Source organism: Lipotes vexillifer, unplaced genomic scaffold (assembly GCF_000442215.2).
Source record: "Lipotes vexillifer unplaced genomic scaffold, Lipotes_vexillifer_v1.1 scaffold3224, whole genome shotgun sequence".
Lineage (NCBI taxonomy): Eukaryota > Metazoa > Chordata > Mammalia > Artiodactyla > Lipotidae > Lipotes > Lipotes vexillifer.
In genome coordinates, this window is record NW_006790163.1 from 53954 (window position 1) to 76473 (window position 22520).

Here is a 22520-nt window from a genome sequence, read left to right on the forward strand (position 1 = left end):
TGCTAACAGCAGGGGAGATTCCTGCTTTGTTCTCGACTTCCTTGTGGGTCTTTCTCAATACTTACTTTACTCTTTATAATGACAAAGGTATGCCAGTAAAAAGCACGCGGTAGAGTGAGGCCTGGGCTTCTCCCCACCTGAACGCCTGCACCTGGACCGGCTCTCTGAGGTTCCGCCCGCGCAGCTGGCACGCCCCTCTGGAGGCCTTCTTCAGCGTCTTCTCAGCTGCCTGTTCTTGATGGAAGTCAAGTTTGGTCTGTCTCGTCTGGAACAGCAACGCGGGGTGAACAGAAGGGTTTGCTTCCAGTTTTAAGGAAGAGCGATGGAAGCCCCTGCCAGTTCCGGGCACCGGGAGGCGAGAAAGGCCCGCCCGCCTACCCCCTCCCCTCGGCGTGGCCGCGGAGCTGGGCGTCCTCCAGGCGCTGGCGCAGCTCGCGCAGGGCGCACAGCTCCTCGTTCAGCTGCCGCTGCCGCGTCCGCGACGCCTGGAGGTCCAGCTCCAGGTCCAGGGACGTGCGCGCCGCCAGCGCCGCCAGGGAGCACCTGCAGGGCTGCGAGACGGCGGCCTTGAGCGCGCCCACCCCGCCCGCGCCCTGCCTGCAGCTTCTTCCCCCAGTGACCGACCCCACTGGAGAGAGAAACCCGCAGCGTGGCCCGACGCCAACACAACACGGATGTGGGCGACACGGGTTCAAACCTCCACTCCGGTAACGAGCCAGTGACAGCAAGCTGTCCGCTGTAATGACGACCTAGGCTTTGGCTAAAGCGCAGAGAAACAGACCCTCTCACACGGGGCAGGAGGGCGTCATCTTTCTCAAGTGCTACTGGACAATATAAGCAAGAGCCACAAAATGTTCTGTTTTCTTTGGTTCTGAAATTTCATTTGACTTGCATCTGAAAGGCACAGCTGATGATGTGCAAAAGGTTTATGACAGAAAAAATCCTAAACACCTAACAAGAGAAAAGTGATCAAATACATTATAAGGCCTGCAGGAAACGCAGCTCTTGTAAAAAGTTGAAAAATATACCGACATGGCAAAATCTTAATGGCCTACTGTATAACGGGAAAAAAGCACGTTATAAACCACGTTGAGGGCTTTCTGGTTAAACACACACAAGCTGTCCAAAACGTTCCTCCCCAGGGAAATTCCCTGGTAGTCCAATGGTTAGGACTCCCCGCTTCCAATGCTGGGGTGCAAGTTCAATCCCTGGTCGGAGAACTACGACTGCAAGCCGCGCAGCGAGGCCAAACATCAACAACAACAACAAAAAACGCTCCTCCCCATACACGCCTGAAGTAAGCAAGTCTCCCGTTTTCAAGAAAGTTCTAAGACAAGAATAGAATTTTGTACATGGAGCTGAGAGCGGTACTTCCCACGCCATGGCTAACAACGCTGGGGAAGGCAGTTAGTGCAGCAAAATCACAAATCCACGAGCCTATCAGCGTTGTCCGGAGGACTGAATAACTGTATGCGTTTTACACACCCCTAACACTATTTTGCACATATACAGAAGTTAAATGCAAATCTAAGTGACTTAATACACACAACCTCATTTAAAAGCTCTGCTGAATTCATAGCAGAGCTCACTGGTTCCCAACCAGGGGTGACTTGGGCCCTCAGGGGACATTTTTGGTCGTCACAACTGGGGGAGGGGGTGATACTGGCAACTAGCGGGTCAAGGCCAGGGATGCAGCTCAACGGCCCACAGTGCACAGGAGAGCCCCCAACAAAGACAGACCTAGGCCAAAATGCCAACAGCATGGCTGCTGAGAAATACTTTTGTTGCTGAGTTATGTATTTTCTTATCATTCTCAGTCAGCGGCTACTCTAAATACAACCACCACAAGGAGATCTGGGAATTTTGTTTTCTTTCAAAGAATTCTTGCCCGGACACTGCCTTACAAATTAAAAGTAGCAAAAGTGTGTAAACTGGCGTGATGTGGAGAAAAAATTCGGTGTATATAAAGGAAAACTGTAGAACAGTCCTATGTAGGAGAATGCTCCAAGTTGAAAGACTCAAATTTTCTAAACTGTATATACTCCCTTGTCAAAAAAGAAAGAAGACTCTCTTATACAGAATGGCTGTTTATTAATTTATTATATTTTAAAATGTAAAGATCATGTATTATCTTAGATTATGACATTATCTTAGGAAATTAACAAATATTGGTAACATATTGACATTATATACTTTTAAAAATTATATCTAAGTAAACAAGGAAATAAACACATTACCTTTCAATTAATCTTACCTAAAATATTACCCCCTCAGGTTTGTAGAAACAACTCCCAGCGTACATATCGACGGCAGATTAGTCTACGTGGCACATACCTGCTTATAGCGAAGGGTTCGTCTTTCCAAAGTGTTTCGGACAAAGGGGGACTTCCGGGGCAGCGTTGAACTGTCACTGTCACTACGATAAAGCTACAGCAAAAAGAGTGAGGTTCAGAAACATTTCCTCAAGAATTCAACATTCATTCTCTGTGTACTCTGAACTGGATTATTTTGTTTCTCGAGCAGGTACTCCAACAGTTATGACGTTTAGAGCTTTTACCAAGACTTTGGGTTTCGCTTACAAGAAAACCCTACACAAGAGTTTCAAGCCAAACAAAGACAAACCAAATAAGCAGACCAACCCCCAGCCCCATCCCTCCTTCAGGTCCATCAACCGAACCAGCTGAGGTTTTCCAGGCTAATCGAGCAACACAATCTCAGTCCTATCAATGCCAACTGCCACTTGATACGGTGTGACGCTCATGAAAACCCGCACTCTCCTCAGCGCTTTTTACTTTTTATCAGTCATTCTCATTTGCTGTGTTTCTAGCTTTGGCAAGAGCTGGGAAGACTGGCGTTCCAGAAAAGAGCCTCGTTCCTGGCAGGAGGACAAGCCCACACCACTAACACCCACCCTGCCCATCCAGGGAAAAGGCCTGTCTTTAGAAAGAAAAATAAATAATGCCGACTTCACGGGAGCCGAGACATTACGTATTTCATTTGGCGGCAGGTTTTCATTTCAGGATCAACATGTATCTGTGTGAAAGCAAAGTCCTGGCCTTCACGGCCTTACTTTCCATGCCAGTGAACCCCAGATATCAGGAAATGTCACAGCACTGCACTTACGTGCCTCCCAATCATCACAAACACATATAAAAACAGAGGCCTCTAGAAGCATCGCCGGTCAGTGCGTGCCTTTGTGCAGGGCGCAAAGCACAGTGCAGGGGCTGGAGGCCTGTCTCTGGGGAGGTGAAGGGCTTCCTCCTTCACCGCCCCGTCCTCCTCAGCAAGCAGGCGGGAGGCTGCTCCACAGGGGTTCGGCAGGAGTCTAGGATAAGGAAGGATGGCCTTCGATCAGGCACCTCCAGCCGCGTGATGAAGCATCAGGCCCCACAGGGCTGCAGCCTGATGAGGCGGGAGTGCCCCGCCTGACCCTGGGCTGCCCAGGGCAGCGCGACCGGGACACCTCAGGGCGTGGGGAGAGGAGCTGCAGGCCTCGCAAACGTGGCCACCCGGGCCCCAGCCCCTGTTGCTCCCTCCTGTGAGTAAAGGATTCCCTGCCCAAGAAAGGTGGGCTCCCTGCTCAGCTCCTGGGCAGTGACCTGTAAGTCCCTAGAACGTTCTAAGTGTCTCTGTTTACCTGGGGACCTTGGCCCGGCCACACAGTCTCTGCTGACAATGTGAGGGGGCCCTGGGCCACCAGCTTGACCCTGGACGGGCTGCAGACAAAGGTCAGCCACGCCAGCCACCAGCTGTGCCCCGTGACCACCCCCACAAATCCCCTGGGCACCAAGCCTCGGGTGAGCGTCCCTGGTCGGCTGTGCTCCGGGCACGCTGCCACTGCTCCGAGAGGTGAGAGCTGCCGCACCACGCCGCTGCGGGAGAAGGGCTGGAAGCTCCGCCCAGTCTCTCCGGAGCGCTGCCCGACGCCTCTTCCCTCCGCGCGTCGGTCTGCACCCCTTCCCTGCGGCGCACCATCATCGTGGATACAACGGCTTTGCTGAGTTCCGTGAGTCCTAGACAATTTCTGAGCCTGAGGGTGGGCCTGGGGACCCCTCAGTGTCTCCCACGTAGGCCTGAGGGTCTGCCTCTCTCATATGATCAAACTCTGGCTTCGCCCTAATGCAGCGGCTCCTTGGTAGCCCTTTCAAGGGAAGATGCTTTCTCCAACGAGCCCCGTCAGAGGAGCGGGAGGGTCAAAGCTCTGCTCGAGCCAAACGGCGCCCCAGTCTGCTGCGTCGTGAGCACTTACCCTCAACAGCGCCTCGTCTCTGCTAGTCTGTGCCGTCACTGTCACACGGCCACGGCCGGCCAACCTCCAACCTGCTGTCCTGTCTCCACGGACCACAGCAGGTGGGGGTCTTCCCCTCCACCTGTCTCAGAGTTCTCAACCCTGCGTGCAGGTGAGGATCTGCCGGGAGCTCCAACCCTCTGCTGCCCAGCCCCGCCCGCGACCAATGAAGAATCCTTCCAGGCAGGTGGCAAAGGACTACCGACTTACTCTGCAAACGTACTGGCTTCGCGCTCCGGGCGAGAAAGTCTGGGAACGGACAATGGTGCTGCTCCGCGTGAAGGGCGAGCCGCGGGCCCTGCGGCCAGGCCTCTCCTTCGGCAGACTCGCCACCTCTTCCGGGAAGAGATCTTCTGTGTTGGTTTCCTTATCAACCTAGATAGTAATTTATTGTTTACCACGACTCTTTCTAGAACACAAGCATTAAATTAGTGGAGTCACCAAAGAACCCTGCCGTTGCCACTGGAGCTCTAACTGGCGTCTCACACTTAACACGTCCAAAATGGGATTTCTGATATTCCCTCTGCCAAGGATCTCTACTTTCCCATTTGTTCCAGCAAAAAAAGGGTTCGTGTCATTCTGGACCCAGCTCTCTTTCATACACCCTATAGCTGGTCCAAGATTAAATCCTGTTGGCTCTGTGTTCGAGATTAAGCATGTTTTGACCTCCTATCACCAACCCTCCATCGGGGTCACCATCGTCTTGCGCCTGATTAGCGCAGGAGGCTTCTCACCCGTCTCCTGGATTCCACGCCTCCCTCCTCCCTTCAAACCTTTCTCAACACAGCACCAGGGACATCCTGGTAAAAACCGAAGTCAGACCCAGCAATTCCACTCCTAGGTGTATACCAAAAAGACCTGAAAACAGGTGTTCAAACAAATACTTGCACACAAATGTTCACAGCAGCCTTACTCAAACAGCCAAAAGGTGGAAGTAATCCAAACATCCACGGGCGGATGAGAAGATAAACAAAACGTGGCTACTCACGCAAGCGATGAGAAGGAGGGAGTGCTGGTAGATACTACAGTCTGATGTACCTTGGAGACATTAGGCTGAGTGAAAGGCCAGTCACAAGAGGCCACGTGCTGTATGAGCCATTCATTCATTAACTTTTACTGAAGCATAATTGATTTACTATGTTATATTAGCTTCAGGTGTTCAACAAACTGATTACATATTTTAATACATTACAAAACGATCACCATGATAACTAGTTACCGACTGTCACCATACAGAGTTAACACAATATTATTGACCTTATATCCTATGCTGTACAGGACATCCCCATGACTTACTTATTTTATAACTGGAAGTTTGTACCTCTTAATCTCCATCACTTATTTCCCTCATCCCCACCCCCTCAACCCCCCTGGCAACCACCAGTTTGTTCTCTGTAGTTATGAGTCTGTTTCTGTTTTGTTATGGCTGTTCATTTGTTTTGTTTTGTTTTGAATTCTACATATAAGCGAAATCATGCACTATTTCTCTTTCTCCAACTTATTTAGCATAATACTCTCTAGGTCCATCTGTGCTACTGTAAATGGCAAGATTTCCTTCTTCTTTATGGCCAGTATTTCACTGCATATTATGTATATACATATGTATGTATATATATGTGTGTGTCTGCGTGTATACATGTATACACACATATATACCCCATCTTTTTTACCCATTCATCTATTGACAATGGACACTTAGGTTGTTTCCACATCTTGGCTATTGTAAATAATGCTGTAATAAGTAAAGGGGTTCATATATCTTTTCTAACTAGCGTTTTTACTTTCTTCAGAAAAATACCCAGAAGTGGAACTGCAAGATGGTGTGGCAGTTCAACTTTTAACTTTTTGAAAAACCTGCTTACTGTTTTCCACAGTGGTGACACCAATTTACATTCCCACCAACAGTGCACAACGGTTCCCTTTTCTCTACATCCTCTCCAATGTTTGTTATTTGTTGTCTTTTTGATGAGAGCCATTCTAACAAGTATGAGGTGATACATCATTGTGGTTCTGATTTGCATTTCCCTAATGATTAGTGACACTGAGCATCTTTTCATGTGTCTGTTGGCCATCTGAATGTCTTCTTTGGAAAAATGTCTATTCAAGTCCTCTGCCTAGTTTTTAATCAGGTTGCTTGTTTTTGTGATGTTGAGTTGTCTGAGTTTTCTGTATAGTTTGGATATTAACCCCTCGTTGGATATAACGTTTGCAACTATCTTCTCCCATTCAGCAGGCTGCATTTCTGTTTTATTGATAGTTTCCTTCACTGTGAAATAGCGTTTTAATTTGATAAAGTCTCATTTGTTTTTTGTTTGTTTGTTTGTTTGTTTCCCTTGCCTGAGGAGAGATATCCTAAAATACATTGCTAAGACTGATGTCCAAGAGCATACCTACCTATGCTTTCTTCTAGGAGTTTTATGGTTTCAGATCTTACATTTAAGTCTTTAAACATTTTAAAATTGAATGGGAAAGTAGTCCAGTTTGATTCTTTTGTATGTAGCTGTCCAGTTTTCCCAACACCATTTACTGAAGAGGCTGTCATTTCCCCTCTGTGTTTTCTCACGTCCTTCATCATAGATTAGTTGATTATATAAGTGTGGGTTTATCTCTGGGCTCTCTGCTCTGTTCCATTGACCCATGTGTCTTTTTTTGTGTGTGCCAGTAGCATGCTGCTTTGATTACTGTAGCTTTGTAGTACAGTTTGAAATCAGGGAGCATGATACCGCCAGCTCTATTCTTCTTCCTCAAGGTTGTTTTGGCTATTCAGGGTCTTTTGTGTTTCCATACAGTTTTTGGATTAATTTTTCTAGTTCTGTGAAAAATGCCTTTGGTATTTTGATAGGTATTGCATTCAATCTGTGGATTGGCTTGGGTAGTATGGTCATTTTAACATTAATTCTTCCAATCCATGAGCATGGTGTATCTTTCCATTTGTTTGTGTTGTCTTCAATTTCTGTCATCAATGACTTAACACTTTTCTGAGTACAGGTCTTTTACCTCCTTGGTTAGATTTCTTCCTGGGTATTTTATTCTTTTTGATGCAACTGTAAACTGAATTATTTTTTTAATTTCTCTTTCTGATAGTTCATTGTTAGTGTATAGAACTGCAGATGATTTCTGTATATTAATTTTATATCCCTTAACTTTAAATGTTGCCACTTTACTGAATTCACTGATGAGGTCTAGATTTTTGGTCGCGTCTTTAGGATTTTCTATGTACAGTATCATGTCACCTGCAAACAGTGACAGTTTTACTTCTTCCTTTCCAATATGGATTCCTTTTACTTCTTTCTCTTGTCTGATTGCTGTGGCTAGTGATTCCAATACTATGTTGAATAAAAGTGGCGAGAGTGGGCCTTGCTCCTGATCTTAGAGAAAATGCTTTCAGCTTTTCACCATTGAATATGATGATAGCTGTGAGCTTATCACATATGGCCATATATGGTCGAGTTATGTTCCCTCTATACCCACTTTCTGGAGATCTTTTATCATAAATGGATGCTGAATTTTGTCAAAAGCTTTTTCTGCATCTACTGACATGATCTTGATTTTTATTCTTCAATTTGGTAACATGGTGTATATCTCTTAGATTGATTTGTGGATACTGAACAATCCTTGCATCACTGGGATAAATCCCACTTGAGCATGGTTTGCTAGTATCCTGTTGAGCATTTTTGCATCTATGTTCGTGAGTGATATTGGCCTGTAGCTTTATTTTTTTGTGGTGTCTTTGGTTTTGGTCGGGGTGATGATGGCCTCATAGAATGAGTTCAGAAGCACTCCTTCCATTTCAATTTTTGGAAATAGTTTGAGAAGAATGAGTGTTAACTCTTCTTTAAATGTTTGGTAGAATTCACCTGTGAAGCTAGCTGATCCTGAACTTTTGTTTGTCGGGAGTTTTTAAATTACTGATTCAGTTTCATTACTAATAATTGGTCTGTTCATATTTTCTATTTCTTTCTGATTCAGTTTTGGGAAATTGTATGTTTCTAGGAATTCATCCACTTCTTCTAGGTTGTCCAGTTTACTGGCATACAACTGTTCATAGTACTCTCTTATGATCCTTTGTATTTCTGTGGTGTCAGTTGTAACTTCTTTTTTTCGTTTCCTTTTTTTTTGCTATGCCATGCAGTCTGTGAGTCTTAACCACTGGACCACCAGGGAAGTCCCCTCTTTTTTTCATTTCTGATTTTATTTATCTAGGCTCTCTTTTTTTCTTGATGAGTCTAAAGGTTTACCAATTTTGTTTATCTTTTCAAAGAACCACTTCTTAGTTTCACTGATATTTTCTATTGTTCTTTTTAGTCTCTTTCATTAATTTCTGCTCTGATCTTTCTTTCTTTCCTTCTACTAACTTTGGATCTTATTTGTTCTTCTTTTTCTAGTTCCTTTAGGTGTTAAAAAAAAAAAAAAAAAAAAACTCCCAAATGCAGATTTTCAACTGTGAGGTGGGTCAGCACCCTTAACCCCTGCGTTTCTCAAGGGTCAACTGCAGCCGTACTTTTGGTACACCTGTGGGTGGAGGTGAGCTCTTCCCTACTCTGTCATCCTGGCTACAATCCCCTGGAGTCTGATCTTTTAAACCCTGGATGATTCCATTCACACAAAACAACCAGAATTGGCAAATCCATAGAAACAAAGCAGATTGGTGGTTGCCAGGGGTCGGGGAGAGATAAGGGAGAGTGAATGCTAATGGTTATGGGGTTTTACTTTGGGGTGAAAGAAACGTCTTGGTACCAGAGAGAAGTGGTGGTTGCACAACATTGTAAATGTATTCAAACTCACTGAAATGTTCACTTTGAAAGGGTTCATTTTATGAGAATTTCATGTCAATAAATTATTCTAGGAAAAAATTTAAAAAGTGAGTCAGATCACATCACCCCTGGGTTCAAAACTATCCACCAGTTTTCCAATGCTCTCAGAGAAAAAGCAAGAGTCCTGAGTAGGCCCTATATGATGTGGCCCCTTGACTCCCTCTGTCCTCAGCTCTGATGCCTCCTTACCCCGACCCCACCCGCACTTGCAGCTCCCTGCACCTGAATGCCCATCCCCAGCCCCACACAAGGCTCCCAGACTCCTTCCTTAAGGACTTTGCTCAAAAACTGCCTTCTCAGTGAGACTTCTATGACCTTTCATTTCTATTATAAAAAGTACATAAAATTAACCATCATGGACTTCCCTGGTGGAGCAGTGGTTAAGAATCCACCCGCCAATGCAGGGGACACGGGTTTGAGCCCTGGTCCGGGAAGATCCCACATGCCGCGGAGCAACTAAGCCCGTGCACCACAACTACTGAGCCTGCGCGCCACAACTACTGAAGCCTGCGCGCCTAGAGCCCACAGTCCACAATAAGAGAAGCCACCACAATGAGAAGCCTGCACATCACAACGAAGAGTAGCTGCTCTCCACAACTAAAGAAAGCCCACACGCAGCAACGAAGACCCAACGCAGCCAACAATAAATAAATAAGTAAAATTTACCATTGTAACCATTTTTCAATGTGCAGTTCAGTAGTATTAAACATACTTACATTGTTGTGGAAGAGATCTCTAGAATTTTTTCACCTTCCCAAACCGAACTCTGTCCCCATTCAACAACTCCCCATTTCCCCATCTCTAGCCCCTGGTAACCACCATTCTACTTTCTATCTCTATGAATTTAATTACTTTAGGAATCTCATATAAGTGGAATCGTATAGGATTCATTCTTTTGTGACTGGCTTATTTCACTTCGCACAGTGTCTTCAAGCTTCATCCATGTTGTAGCCTGTGACGTGACTTCCTTCCTTTTCAAGGCTAATATTCCATAGTACATATATACCACTTTTTCCTTATCCATTCAGCTGTCAATGGACACATGGGCTGCTTCCACCTCTTGGCTACTGTGAATAATGCTGCTATGAACGTGGATGTGCAAGTATCTCTTGGAGACCTGCTTTCAGCTCTTTTGGACGTACGTCCAGAAGTGGAAGTGCTGGATCACATGGTAATGCTATTTTTAATTTTTTTTGTAAATAGATTTATTTATTTTTGGCTACATTGGGTCTGTACTGCTGCGCACAGGCGCTGCACACAGGCTTTCTCTAGTTGCAGCGAGCAGGGGCTACTCTTCGTTGCGATGTGCGGGCTTCTCATCGCCGTGGCTTGTTTTTGTTGCCGAGCATGGGCACGCGGGCCGTGTGGCTCACGGGCTTAGTTGCTCCGCGGCATGTGGGATCTTCCCGGACCAGGGCTTGAACCCGTGTCCCCTGCATTGATAGGTGGATTCTTAACCACTGCGCCACCAGGGAAGTCCCTAGTTTTAATTTTTTGAGGAAACTCCATACTGTTTGCTATAGCGGCTGCACCATTTTACAGTCCTGATGTTTGTAGATACCAATTTACATTTCTAAATGTAACCCTTTCTAAAATGGTAAATCTTTCTAAAAATGCAAACCCTGCTTCCCTACCATCTCATTCTTCAGTAGCCCCTTTGACGATCTCAAACGCTGCTCTATTTTACTGGTTTACCCTGTCTGCTACCCACAGGGCAGGACTTTCCATTTGTTACTTTGCTGTTGCATCTGCAATGCCTGGCAGCTACCACATGCACATGGAAAGAGATAATGCAAATGTGGTGAAGAACTAACCACTGGGGAGTCTAGGTGAAGGGGATACGAGTATGTGTTGTACTATTCTAGCAACTTCTCTGTAGATCTGAAGTGCTTCAAAATTAAAAGTTGAGGGAGGAGGACGCACCAAGCTAGCCTCCCACAGCTACTGCCCCTGACGTGGGCCAACGCTTGTCAAACTCTTAGAAAGAGGAATAATGGCCATGACCGGCAGTCGCACCCCGAACATCTCTCCACCCGAGGCACTGCATGGGCTGCAGTGCGGAAGGCTGCAAGCAGGCAGCTCTCACTTCTCTCAGGACCTGTGTTTTGGACTGAGATCAGGGGCTGTGGTGGTAGACGTTCTGATGAGTTGAAGAGTTGGGAAACAAAGTTGCAATCGAGCACTGATACAGTGTCTCCCAACCCCACTGCGTTCCTTAGACATTTGTCACCACAAACCTGAAAGATTTCCCCAGTGGAGATACGGTGATGGGCACAACTAGGATCAGGTGAACAGAAGGGCCAAAAGGATGCTTCACTGCTCTTAATGTCAGAAACGGAGAAAAACGACAAGCGCCCAAAACGTTAGGGACCCACAAAACACCCTGAGCCACACACGGCCCTGAAGATGGCACATGAAGGAGTAAAAATCCACCCCGTTTAGTTGTCCTTTCCTTTTAATTTAAAGTAGACAGACGTTTCCATGGTACCTGCTGTTTACAGATCTGAGGCCACTCACTTCAATTCTCTCGCGTAGGGCACAAAGCCCCTCCTTCCAGGGCAGCACCTGGAGCTGTGAGGCAAAACATCAGGGGCTCCGCGAAATCCTTTGTCCTTTTCTGCTTACCTTCAGAGGTGGGGGCTGAAGTTTCTCCGGGCCGTAAGGGTCTGCCTGGCCAGCAAACGTGTGTCCATGGATGGAGCTGACACCAACGCAGCAGGGCTCTGGGTGTGGGGGGCTGGTCTGGGCGCAGCTGCTACAGCCACTGTCCAGCGAGTCGGCTTGCCAACTCCTGAAGGCGGGCATGGCAAAAGCCCCCAAAACATTCATCAGGGCACTGACTTTACTGCTGCACTCAGAGCACAGCAGCAGAGACACCCAATATTTGCTTCCAGTGACTGAAGACGGTTGCTTTTCTCATAAAATGAAAGGCAGTTCTGTTTCGTAGGGAAGACAGAGCTACAAGGCCTTTCATTGAGAGGATCTGTCTGTCTGTAACGCCCAACTGCAGCCGCTGAAGATGCCAGCATCCCGGAACCCCCCTCTCCCCGAGCCCGCCCAGCCTCCTGCCCATCCCTGAACACACACCCTTCCCCCTCTGCCGTGCACTCTCCCTTTCGGAAATAAATTCCTCTTGAAAATAAACCCAGAGAAAGCTATTAGGAAGAAGTAGCAAGCTTTGGAAACATGATGCTCTTTATGGAAAACCGTGGAAGTAAGGCAACACGAAAGTGCTGCCGGAAAGGACCCGCCGGGAAGCGATTCCCTCGCGGTGCCTGCCCATCTGAGCTATTCCTCTACTGCAGACATGTCTGCCCTGGGTCAAGCGTTCACCCACGGGCTGCTCCGGGGAAGACGTAAAGGGGCATCGCATGATTCCATTTACAAGAAAGGCCCAGGACAGGCAAATCCCTGGAGATGGCACGCAGACGGACAGTTGCCAGGGGCTGCAAGGACTGGGCGGACTGGTAATGGGTATGGGGTTTCCTTTCGGCACGACGAAAATGCCCTCAACTTGAGTGTGATGTTGGGGGCACAGCTCTGTGCCTGTACCAAAAACCACCGAACTGTCCACTTAATGAGTGAACTGTATGGTAGGGAGATTATATCCCAATAAAGCAGTTAATAAGGAAAAAACAAAACTTAAAGGGCCCTATTGTGTTCACTCTGGGCAGAGGGAGTCCCTCAATAGTCCCCCCCTTTAAGAGAAACTCGTCAGGAGACAGAGGGAAAGGTGAAAAGCCTACGCGTAGAGCTGGGGTCAATGTACTGCCCTCGTGCCGACTGGCATACGATCCCCCGTGAGAATCCCGACTTCTGGGCAAAGGTACCGAAGAGCCCGCCGCACACATTCTATGCAGCGTGGCGCCTGACGAACACCCCGGCGGCCTCTCCCCCGAGGGGCTGCTGGCCGCGCTCACCTCTCGGACACAGCCTCGGCCTGCTCCGCCCTGCGCTCCATCTCCACGACCTCCTCCTCCGTGTATTCCAGCTTCACCCGCTCCTCGGCCAGCTCTCTCTCCACCGCCTGCAGCTGGGCCGTGGTTCTCGCCAGCAGCACTGTCACCGCGTCCTACAGGACCAAAGGGACGTTGCTAAGAAGCAGCCGAGGCCAGCGGCGTGCGGGCGGCAAAGAGGAAAGTGGCGCGTGCACGGCCCGCGGGGAGCATCCCTGCTGCCGGGCTGGCGGCCGTCCCCGGCTGCTCTCCAGCGGGGAAGCGGCTCACCCCCGGCTGGCAGCAAGACAGTAACTTGGCCTTTCCATGTGGCTCTGAGGACTCAAATTTTAAAGCAACCAACGCATCACTCGTGATCATGAACATTACCATGAATGGCCACGTACATCACTATAGTCCGTTTTTATTACTTCCCTTGAAACCCTGCTTCTTCGTTGCCACTGTGTTCTAAGACTAAGTCTACACGCGTTTCTTAGAAACAATGTCCCCAGGAAAAGCCCGTCTCAAAGCCAGGCCACCTACTGTCTTTCCAGACGTGGCGGGCGCAGGGTCCCGGGAGTCGCTGTGTCCCAGCCGCTCATCCTCCCGCCGGGGGGGCTCGGGGCCGGTGAACACCTGCACCGAGTACCAGCGCAGCTGCATCTCGCTCGAACCATCGTAATCAGCCAAGTTAATCTGAGCAATGCCCTGTGTGGTGTTTAAAAAAAAAAAAAAAAAAGCCGAACAGGCCCTGAATGACTACACTTTAACAACCAATGGGCATCAAAGTCACCCTTTAATCTTAAGCAGAAAGGCCATACAATGTGTCACTGCTATTCAAAGGACTGCAGTAAAATGAAAGTCATCGAAAAGGATCGTAATGGGGGTGGCTCCGCGCTTACTTGTTCAGCCCAATCAGAAAGTGCTAGAAGGGGAACAGGGGCAGAGAATGGACGACATGGAATGGTGGGTCAGGCTCAGGATCTGCCACTCAAAGAGCCGCTGATTCTAGCAGGAATTTTTGAAAAAACAGAGGACTGGTGTAAAATAATATAAATAAATAAATAACCCCGCCCCCCCCCCCCAAAAAAAAATTACAAACTGAGCAAATTGTGGTTCAAAAACAAACCATTTTTGCCATAACGCATGGGTGTTTTGTGCCCTTGCTTTTCTGTAGTTCAGTCTCTCCTGAGGCTGCCCCACCACCGGTCTACACTTCCGGACCCACCCCATGGCATTCCCAGGCAGCCCCCCCCCCCCAAAAAAAAGAGAGAGAGAGGATTGGTGGAACTCTCCAATCTTTAATTCTGCCGCTGAAGGGGTGAGACCAAGGGGGAAAATTCCAAACTTGGGAAGAAAGCACCCTGGCTTCCAAGCTCCTGGCCCTGCACTGGCTGGCCAGGGTGAAGACGGACTGCTGACCTGCCCAGTTATAAGGTTGCCAGATAAAATAGAGGGCATCTGGGTGAACTGCAATTTCAAATAAACAGATTTTTTTAAAATAGAGGTATGTCCCAGATATTACATGGGACATACTTACACTAAAAGGCATCCATAGTTTATTTGAAATTCAAATTTCAGTGACCATCCTATACTTCTATCTACCAAATTTCTCAACGCAAGACAGGGATAATGCAGAAGCCGTTGCATAGGAGTTTTGCAAGTATTAGCTGAGATAATATATTTAAATTACAGAACACTTGACAAGATAAGGGGTCTTATCATCCCTTTCTGTCCTCCCGGCTACAGAGATCGCTTGACATCAGGACACCGGAAGGAGGGGAGGGAGGGGGAGAGGGTGAGGAGGGCGCCGTACCAGCAGTTCTTCCTGCAGCTGCGGATTCACTGAGCACACGTATAACTGAAGGGACTTCAACGTCACCATGCTTGAATGCACAGGGATTCTGAAAACTTCATTAAATATCAAGGGGGCTTGCAATTCCAGAGCCTTAGAGCAGTAAGTGTTTGGCGTGCCGGAGTCAAGCGGGGGCAAATAGACGCGGATGTGTCTGGAACCAAGAGAGGAAGGAAAAAGCAGACAGAGGCGGCGCTTACTGACACATCTGCACGTGACACGCATGGACCACATACGTGTGCACATACGCCGCCCTGTTCCACTGCCCATGTGCAGAATTTTAATGTCTTTTGGAAAAGATCCTTTTCTCAACTAAGAGTAAGCCCAAAGGACTTACGTGCCCCTGGAGATCAGGGGGAAAAACCCAATCACAAAGAGAAGACTTCCAAGTCAGTGGTTAGGACTTCAGGGGGACGCAAACAGAGGTTCTGCTTTTACCATCTTTGTGGGAAAACACCTGCACTGATCTCTCCACGGCCCCCTGGCTCCCTCTCCAAGCTCTACCTGCCTTGCCTCTCAGACTGCTCGCCCACCCAGGCACCCGCCGGGCTGGGCTCCCGGCCCTATCCACCCCCAGCGTGGAAGCCAGCACCCAGGAGAAGCTCCCGCATCAGTGGAGTGAAGTACACATCAGGGCGAGCAGAATCCCAGGGCGAACCCTCAGCCGCTGAAAACCAGGCTGCTTCCAAGGCCTTCAGGAGGCCAGTTTACAAAGACGACTCACGGAAGGGGAGGGCACCGTCGGGCCTGAACACCCATCACCGGTGGGTTCACCCGCCAGGGTAAGTGGGACCTCACACCCTCATCGGGCACCCATCTCCCCACTGGGGACAACACAGATTTCCTTCTCCCTGCTCGGACAAGGATGCCTGAGCCCAGCCTGAGGCCTCTTCAGGCACCTCATCAGATCGCAAGAGCCGAGTGTGGCTGTGTCGCCACCAGCCTTGTGACCAGAATGGACGTTTTAAGCCCTAACGCTGCCAATGATGGGCACCCGGCACTTTGTCAGCATGGCCACAGCACATAACCAGCCTGGCTCCAGTAACTCCACCTGCCTCAAATAATAAACCAGCCTCTTCTTAAAACTTACAATCCTTTAGATTTCAGACAGACACTCCCTGGCGTTTTATTGTAAATTCAGGTTCCAAGACAGTCTTTTCCCTCCCCAAACTGCCACGTGCAGCAGGTCAGCCAGTGGTGCCGTGTGGACAAGGGCCCGGGGGGAGGACACGGCCCCCACTGGCGCGGGAGCTTACATTTTGCAGTCTTCCTTCACCACCAGCCCGGCAAAGTTCTTCAGTTGGAGCACGTTCACGAGGAGACACTCGCTGGCACTGTCGTGCCTAGAAAATAAAATGCATGTTCACAGACTGCAAATGCCCCACGGTGCAGAAATCCTGCTTGAACTACTGCAGTGGTCCTCACCCCACCCCCAGGGGACCTGTGCAAAGTCTAGAGGCGTTTCTTACTGTCACACTGAGTGGAGGGGGGCTACTGCGTGTAGTGGGTGGAGGCCAGGGCTGCTGCTCAACACGTCAGAGGGCACAGCACGGCCCCCCACCGAGAGTAACCCAGCCCGAATGTCACGAGTGCCGAGAAACACTAGGATGACAAGAGTGAGCAAAAGAAAGCTGCTGGGATGTGAACATCCTTCCTTGTTCGTCTGAACACTGCTGGGTACTGCCTTTCTAGACACTGTAGCTAGAAACCAGAACGCTTAGTGTTGCACAGCACCCGGCTACCCCAGCTCCGGCGGGAACTTCCCCAAGGGCCTGACTGTGCCCGTGGGGTGAGAGTCCCCGGCTGTGACTCGCTGTTGGAGGACGGCAATGGAGCCGCTCTTGCCCATCTCTCCTTCCCATCACCTCTGTCCCTTCACCTGAGACCACTGAGATGGGCCCGGGGGCACCCAGGCCAGGGAGCAGCAGCTGGATCACGCGGGTCCCTCCATCCCTCCTGGCCTGTGTGTGGAGGTGTGAGTCGCCGGGCGGGCCCCAATCTACCCATCGTCTTTACAAGCAACAGGGAAGGAGTCTTCTGTACTCACAAAAATCCAACATGGATCTGGGGCCCCTCGTTACCGCAAGCGTCTCCACGCGCAGGCTCGTCAGCATCCTCACTCCTGAACACAGTCGGAAAGGCACCGCGTTATTCCGAGGGGGCCTGGTTATCTCGGGCTTGGCAGAAGCTCTCTCACACTAGGGGTGCTTCTTACTGAGAAGGGCTTTATTAAGTTGCGACATAAATAAATGCTTTAAGTGACTGGCAGGGCACGGCAGGTCCCCAGGATCCATGACGTCACCTCCCAGGGTACCTGCTGACGAAGTGGCCTTTTTGAGAAAATACCTCTCAAAACCACATGTGATATTTATGACAAAGATCAAAAACATATACTCTTAAAAGCTTTGCAGGGGGGACTTCCCTGGCGGTCCAGTGGTTAAGACTCCGCGCTTCCACTGCAGCGGGCGCGGGGGCGATCCCTGGTCAGGGAACTAAGATCCCGCAAGCTGAGCAGCGCAGCCAAAAAAAAAAAAAAAAAAAAAAAAAAAAAAAAAAAAAAAAAAAAAAAAAAAAAAAAAAAAAAAAAAAAAAAAAAAAAAAAAAAAAAAAAAAAAAAAAAAAAAAAAAAAAAAAAAAAAAAAAAAAAAAAAAAAAAAAAAAAAAAAAAAAAAAAAAAAAGTTGGCGATAAGTGAAATGTATACAGATATCTGAGCTGAAAAAATGATATCAAAGGTCTCAAAATAAAGCCCACAAGGGGTTTTGTCCTTGCAAAGTGATTCTTCCAGCTAAGGAAAGGGGACGGGGGAAACATCCATTTCTAGTGAACGTCCTTTCTAGAAAAGCAGGTCTCCCTCGCGCACTCGTTCTCCTTTTCCGGCTCTACCGGGCTCAAGCCTTCCAACCCCCAGGGCCGGAGAGAAAGCAGTCATCCTAGATGCCCGAAGCCAGGCCAGTCCCCAGACGCCACCTGGGAGCAGAGGGGGCCTGTGGGGATGCTCAGGGCCCCTCCCGCATGGAGAGAAGCCAGAAGAGCTGCACCCCGGCGACACACAGAGTGTCAAGCCAGACAGGTCTCGGCAGGGGCGCCTTCTGGGAAGTCAGCCCAGGCAGGGGAGAAGGTCAGCTTCTAACCTCTTGGTGGGAGGTTCAAACACGCCGCTGTCGCTGGCCAGCGAGTAATCGGACAGGCAGGCGGACACGCAGCGCGCTCTCCGCTCCAGCCTCTGGGCGCTGTCTTCTCGGGGGGTCGCTGCTGCAGGCGAGAGACACGGCCGGGCTCAGGAGGCGACAGTGCGGGAGCCCAGGGCAGAGCAGAGACAAAGGCACGAAGTGGCAGAGACAGGCCAGCACGTGTGCAGATGTGTGTTTACATGCACTCTGCTCGAGTCTTTTCTTATATTGGAAAATGGAAGAAACAGGCTTCTGGCTACTTCTTTAAAAGCTCTTTAAATGATCATCAATCTCCCTTCACCTCCTTAATGAGCGCACAGGTCAGAAGGTGGCGGGAAGGCCCTTGGCGTGGCCCTTTGAGAGAGTGTCACACGGGAAAGCCTGGAGAGAGATTTTGCCTGCACGTGGACGGCAGCGCGCTCTCCGAGAATCAGGTGGGGGGTGTTTCCTCCTTGACGCTGCTTGGTATTCTCCATACTTTATACAAGGAACACAGGCTACACTGCTTTATAATCAGAAAAGAGAGTTTTTAAAAATCATCAAATAACCCCCAACAAAACGGAGTGACTTTCGAGTCAGAGGACACAGATGCACCCAGACTGGGCCTTTGCCAACGTCTCCGTGACCCCTCTGCCGCTCTAACTGCAGCGTCCTCCTCAGCAGCCCTGGGGCCACACTGGCTTCCAGAACTGTCTCCTGGGATTAGAAAGGACCATCAATGGGCAGCTTATTTTTGCCTCGTATCTATTGTAACCAAGAGCCAAAGACAACCACTGACATCTTCCCTTTTACCATTTCATCAACTCTTTCTACTCCTTCCCTCACAGCAACAAGTTTCTTTTAACAAAAGCAACAGAAACAGGCATGCCGTCTCCCGCTGCTAAATGTGACGATGGACACAGGAACCTCAACGCTTCGGAGAGAGGCACACATGGTTAGAACACACGCTTAAAGCATGAAGCCCCAAACTGAGCCTCACTCTGGCATCACAATGCCTCTTGTTAATAATGCAGGTCCCTCTTGTCTTTCTATATTCTCCGGCCACCTAAGCTCTAGAAATTGAAAATCTAGACACCTGTGCACACCTGAATTGAGGGAAACAGCGAGTCCACCAATGACCATCTCTCTGTTCAACCAATTTATTATTCACAGAACAATTAAACCCCAATATAATCATCGGGGTACAAAACAGACAGGGCTGTGGCCTTTGGTCTCACGATGTTAACTGCGGACAAAAGCCGACCTTTCAAAGGCCTGCAGCGCCCAGCGTGGGGGCCACCGGCTCCGCCTCAGTCAGCGGCAGAAGCTGGCTCTGTCCTGGGGTGGCCAGAGGCACTGACTCTCAGATCGTAGACGAGGACTCCCAAGTCCAGCTCTGCTCGTCACCCCGGCCCCATGGAAGGACCCAGAGCCTCCAGCTCTAAACTGCAGATAGAGCCCCTCAGTTTGCTCCATGGAACCCCAGCAAACACAACGGCTCACTACTTCCATTCCCAGCCCTGACATTCAGCCCTACATGCCTTTCAGTAACACCGCACAATGATCCAGTTAACTTCCAGGCAACCCAACGGTGTGACTGCCAAAATTTCTCTCATTGCAATGAAAGTGGATGAAGAGAGAAAGGAAATGGGGGAATCAATCCTCAGTGATCCTGGGCTTAGCACATTCATGGAGCAACTGGATGCAGGAGTTGACAGAAGGAGGTACGGTCAGCACTTGCCCTGGGTGAGAAAGAAAGCCCACGGCACACCCCACAGTACACACCGCAACCATCTGTTCTTGGGCTTCAAGGCAACGAGACGCAGAGTGGGGAGCAACGCCAGTGAAGTAAGGAATAAACAACCTTCCACACGTTCATTTTATAAACCTCAGACCTTTCCATCATTAAACACACACAGACAGACACTGAGACCTAAGGACAGCAACGTTGCTTGACAAAAGGGAGGAAAGTATAAGGAAAATCACATCGTGGGCAAAGCGGCCAGCTGGCATATTAAAATAATGAAAGTGTTAAAGTCTGGGAAAAAAACGCAAGAAGGAAAAAATACGTCAAGCTCTTAGAAAAGTTCTTACACAACTTTCATAGCCAGGATGAATACCATTCAAACAACAACAACAATAATAAGAGCAACTGTTGAGCTACATTAAAGCACAGCTATGAGCTATGCCCTTCCTGGCCACACCCCGACCATCCTAAATACATTGATTCACTGCACAAAGATGTGGCACAGCCTGACCAGCAAGGCGAAGGAGAAGTCCAAGGTCACTTACAGTGAACGTTTCTGTCGAGCCGCATGAGAAAAGAGATAAAAAAGAAAAAAAAGCACAAAGTGAAAAAACTGTAGAATTTAAGCCAACAATTTTAAACAGGGTATGAATGTAATAAAAAACATCAATAAACAAATGAACAAGGTTAAAATATTTACCGACTTATATTAGCAAATACCAGTGGGAAATGAAAATAGGAACAGATTTCAAAATCATGACACATTTGACTTTCAAAATGTGGGGAAGATAAAATTGTAGTAAACATGTAAAAACTGTTAAAGATGACAGTTTATTTCCCCACTCCCCTGCCCCACCTTCTGTCCCCTCAGGTTGATTTAAAACACAATGGGCAATTCTGAATTTTATGTTACTAAAACTTTTTCTCGCTAAAGCTTCCCTAAGTCAAACTTAGACTGTATTGTTCTTAGTCAGACTGGAGAGTGGAGGGAACTACGTGACCTCGGACATCATAAATGAGGGGTGGGGTTAATATAACGAGTACTGAGATCCTTGCCAACTTTATGAAGCTGCGATGACTCTAGGCTTCATAAGCATCACGGGAGGCAAGGAGTCACCCTTGTGTCCATGCCTGAAGCTGCTCACCCAACCCAGCCCTGTGAGAGCACCTACCAAGACCCATTCGCTAAGTCAAGTACCTCTACTTTGTATTCTACCCAGTGTCATATATGAATGTACCACCAGGTGGCAGTATCTGACCACACCATAAGCAAAGACCACCCGGTCTAAGCTTGAAGCACTATAACATCCACCACAAAGTAGAAAAGAAAAATAAAGAAATCAGGGTCAGAAATTAAGTCAGCTCTTCCCCTTCCCACCCAGTCTTTCCCCTGGACCAAAAGCGGTGCTGGACCTTGTGTGGATTTTCTGCATAAGTAGACAGACGCTCTTGTATCTCAGCCTTTAAAGAAAAGTTGGTACGAGGGGCTGGACACTGAGAAGAGGAAGCTCAAGCAACAGATGCACGATTCAGTTATTTTGTAATTTCTTTTTTGAATAAACATGGAGCACTGAACCTGTGATTGCAACAAAGAACAAAGCGAATAAAGTTCCCCTGTACATGTGAATTACAGAAATGACGTATCTGGGGATATGAAAGGTGTGTTTGCAAACGCAGAGGGAGAGACACCAAAATAACAGAGATGCCAAAAAGGCCCGGGGCTGCCGCAGAACATAATGGATCTCTGGTTAAACACGTAAATGCTACAAGTGACTATTATCTTACATATATATAATAACCCGCGTGGGTATAGATAAAAAAACCCCGACAGGTAACAGAATGGTGGTGAATGGAAGAGCCCATAAAGATCACCTCATTCAAGGGCACAGAAGCTGAGACTCAGCTCCATCTAAGGTTGCGCTCAAGGTCGCACAGCTAGTGAGTCAACAGGGCAGGGAACAGCATCTGGGTATAAGCTGCTAGTTCGAAGCCATTTCTGCTACATCACCCTGGTTTTGTATTCACGTTTTATTTCCACCTTTTGCTGCTGACTGCTTAACAGTACATGACCAGGGTTTCTCAGCCTCGGCACTCTTGATATCTTGGCTGGATCATTCCAGCCAAGATGGGGACCATGCTGTGCACTGTAGGATGCTGAGCACTGCCCCTGGTCTCCACCTACCAGATGCCAGTAGCACCCCACCAGCCCCAAAGTGTGACAACTGAAAATGTCTGCCAAGTATCTCCAGGGTTCAAAAACACCCTTGGTTGAGATCCACTATGCTATACAAATTATTTAGTGTTCGCCTAAATGGAATGTCTAAAAACACTTTTGCTGTGCAAATAAAAATTAAGTGGGCTTAACTTCAGGAATGAGAGGCCTGTTCTGATCTTTTCTCAAAATTAAGGAAGTTAAAGTCGCTAGAGGTTGGCTCACAAAAGCACTCGGGGTGAAGATAAGGAGGGTGAAGCCCAGACTCTGCTTTGTACACCAGTCATCAGCCAAAATACTCCCCACAACGGCAGTCTGGTTTTCCATGTGGGCTACAATCTGACAGACGCTGGCACCAAGCAGAAGCTGAATTAACACCAACTGGACGGATGAAATTCTCATGGTTACATGTTTCTGGATTTAAAGAGCAGCGGAGAAATCGATTCGGTAGAAAGGACTGATATTTTCACTCCCTCCGTGATAGAATTGTCCTTGAAAAGTACAAGGACAGGGCTTCC

At 48.3% G+C, this 22520-nt stretch overlaps 1 protein-coding gene across 1 annotated transcript in view; it reads right to left on the reverse strand.

The window, feature by feature from the left end:
* Positions 1 to 22520, reverse strand: part of WWC3 (WWC family member 3) — a 121998-nt gene that overhangs the window by 1370 nt on the left and 98108 nt on the right. Inside the window, exons 12-22 of the mRNA XM_007463251.1 lie at positions 18026 to 18146; positions 16940 to 17014; positions 16149 to 16235; positions 14854 to 15046; positions 13581 to 13745; positions 13023 to 13174; positions 11728 to 11893; positions 4499 to 4663; positions 2335 to 2427; positions 388 to 551; positions 138 to 356 (exon numbers count right to left, since the gene is read on the reverse strand). Of these exons, the coding sequence (XP_007463313.1) occupies positions 138 to 356; positions 388 to 551; positions 2335 to 2427; positions 4499 to 4663; positions 11728 to 11893; positions 13023 to 13174; positions 13581 to 13745; positions 14854 to 15046; positions 16149 to 16235; positions 16940 to 17014; positions 18026 to 18146 (1600 nt within the window). The remainder of the gene's footprint in view (positions 1 to 137; positions 357 to 387; positions 552 to 2334; positions 2428 to 4498; positions 4664 to 11727; positions 11894 to 13022; positions 13175 to 13580; positions 13746 to 14853; positions 15047 to 16148; positions 16236 to 16939; positions 17015 to 18025; positions 18147 to 22520) is intronic.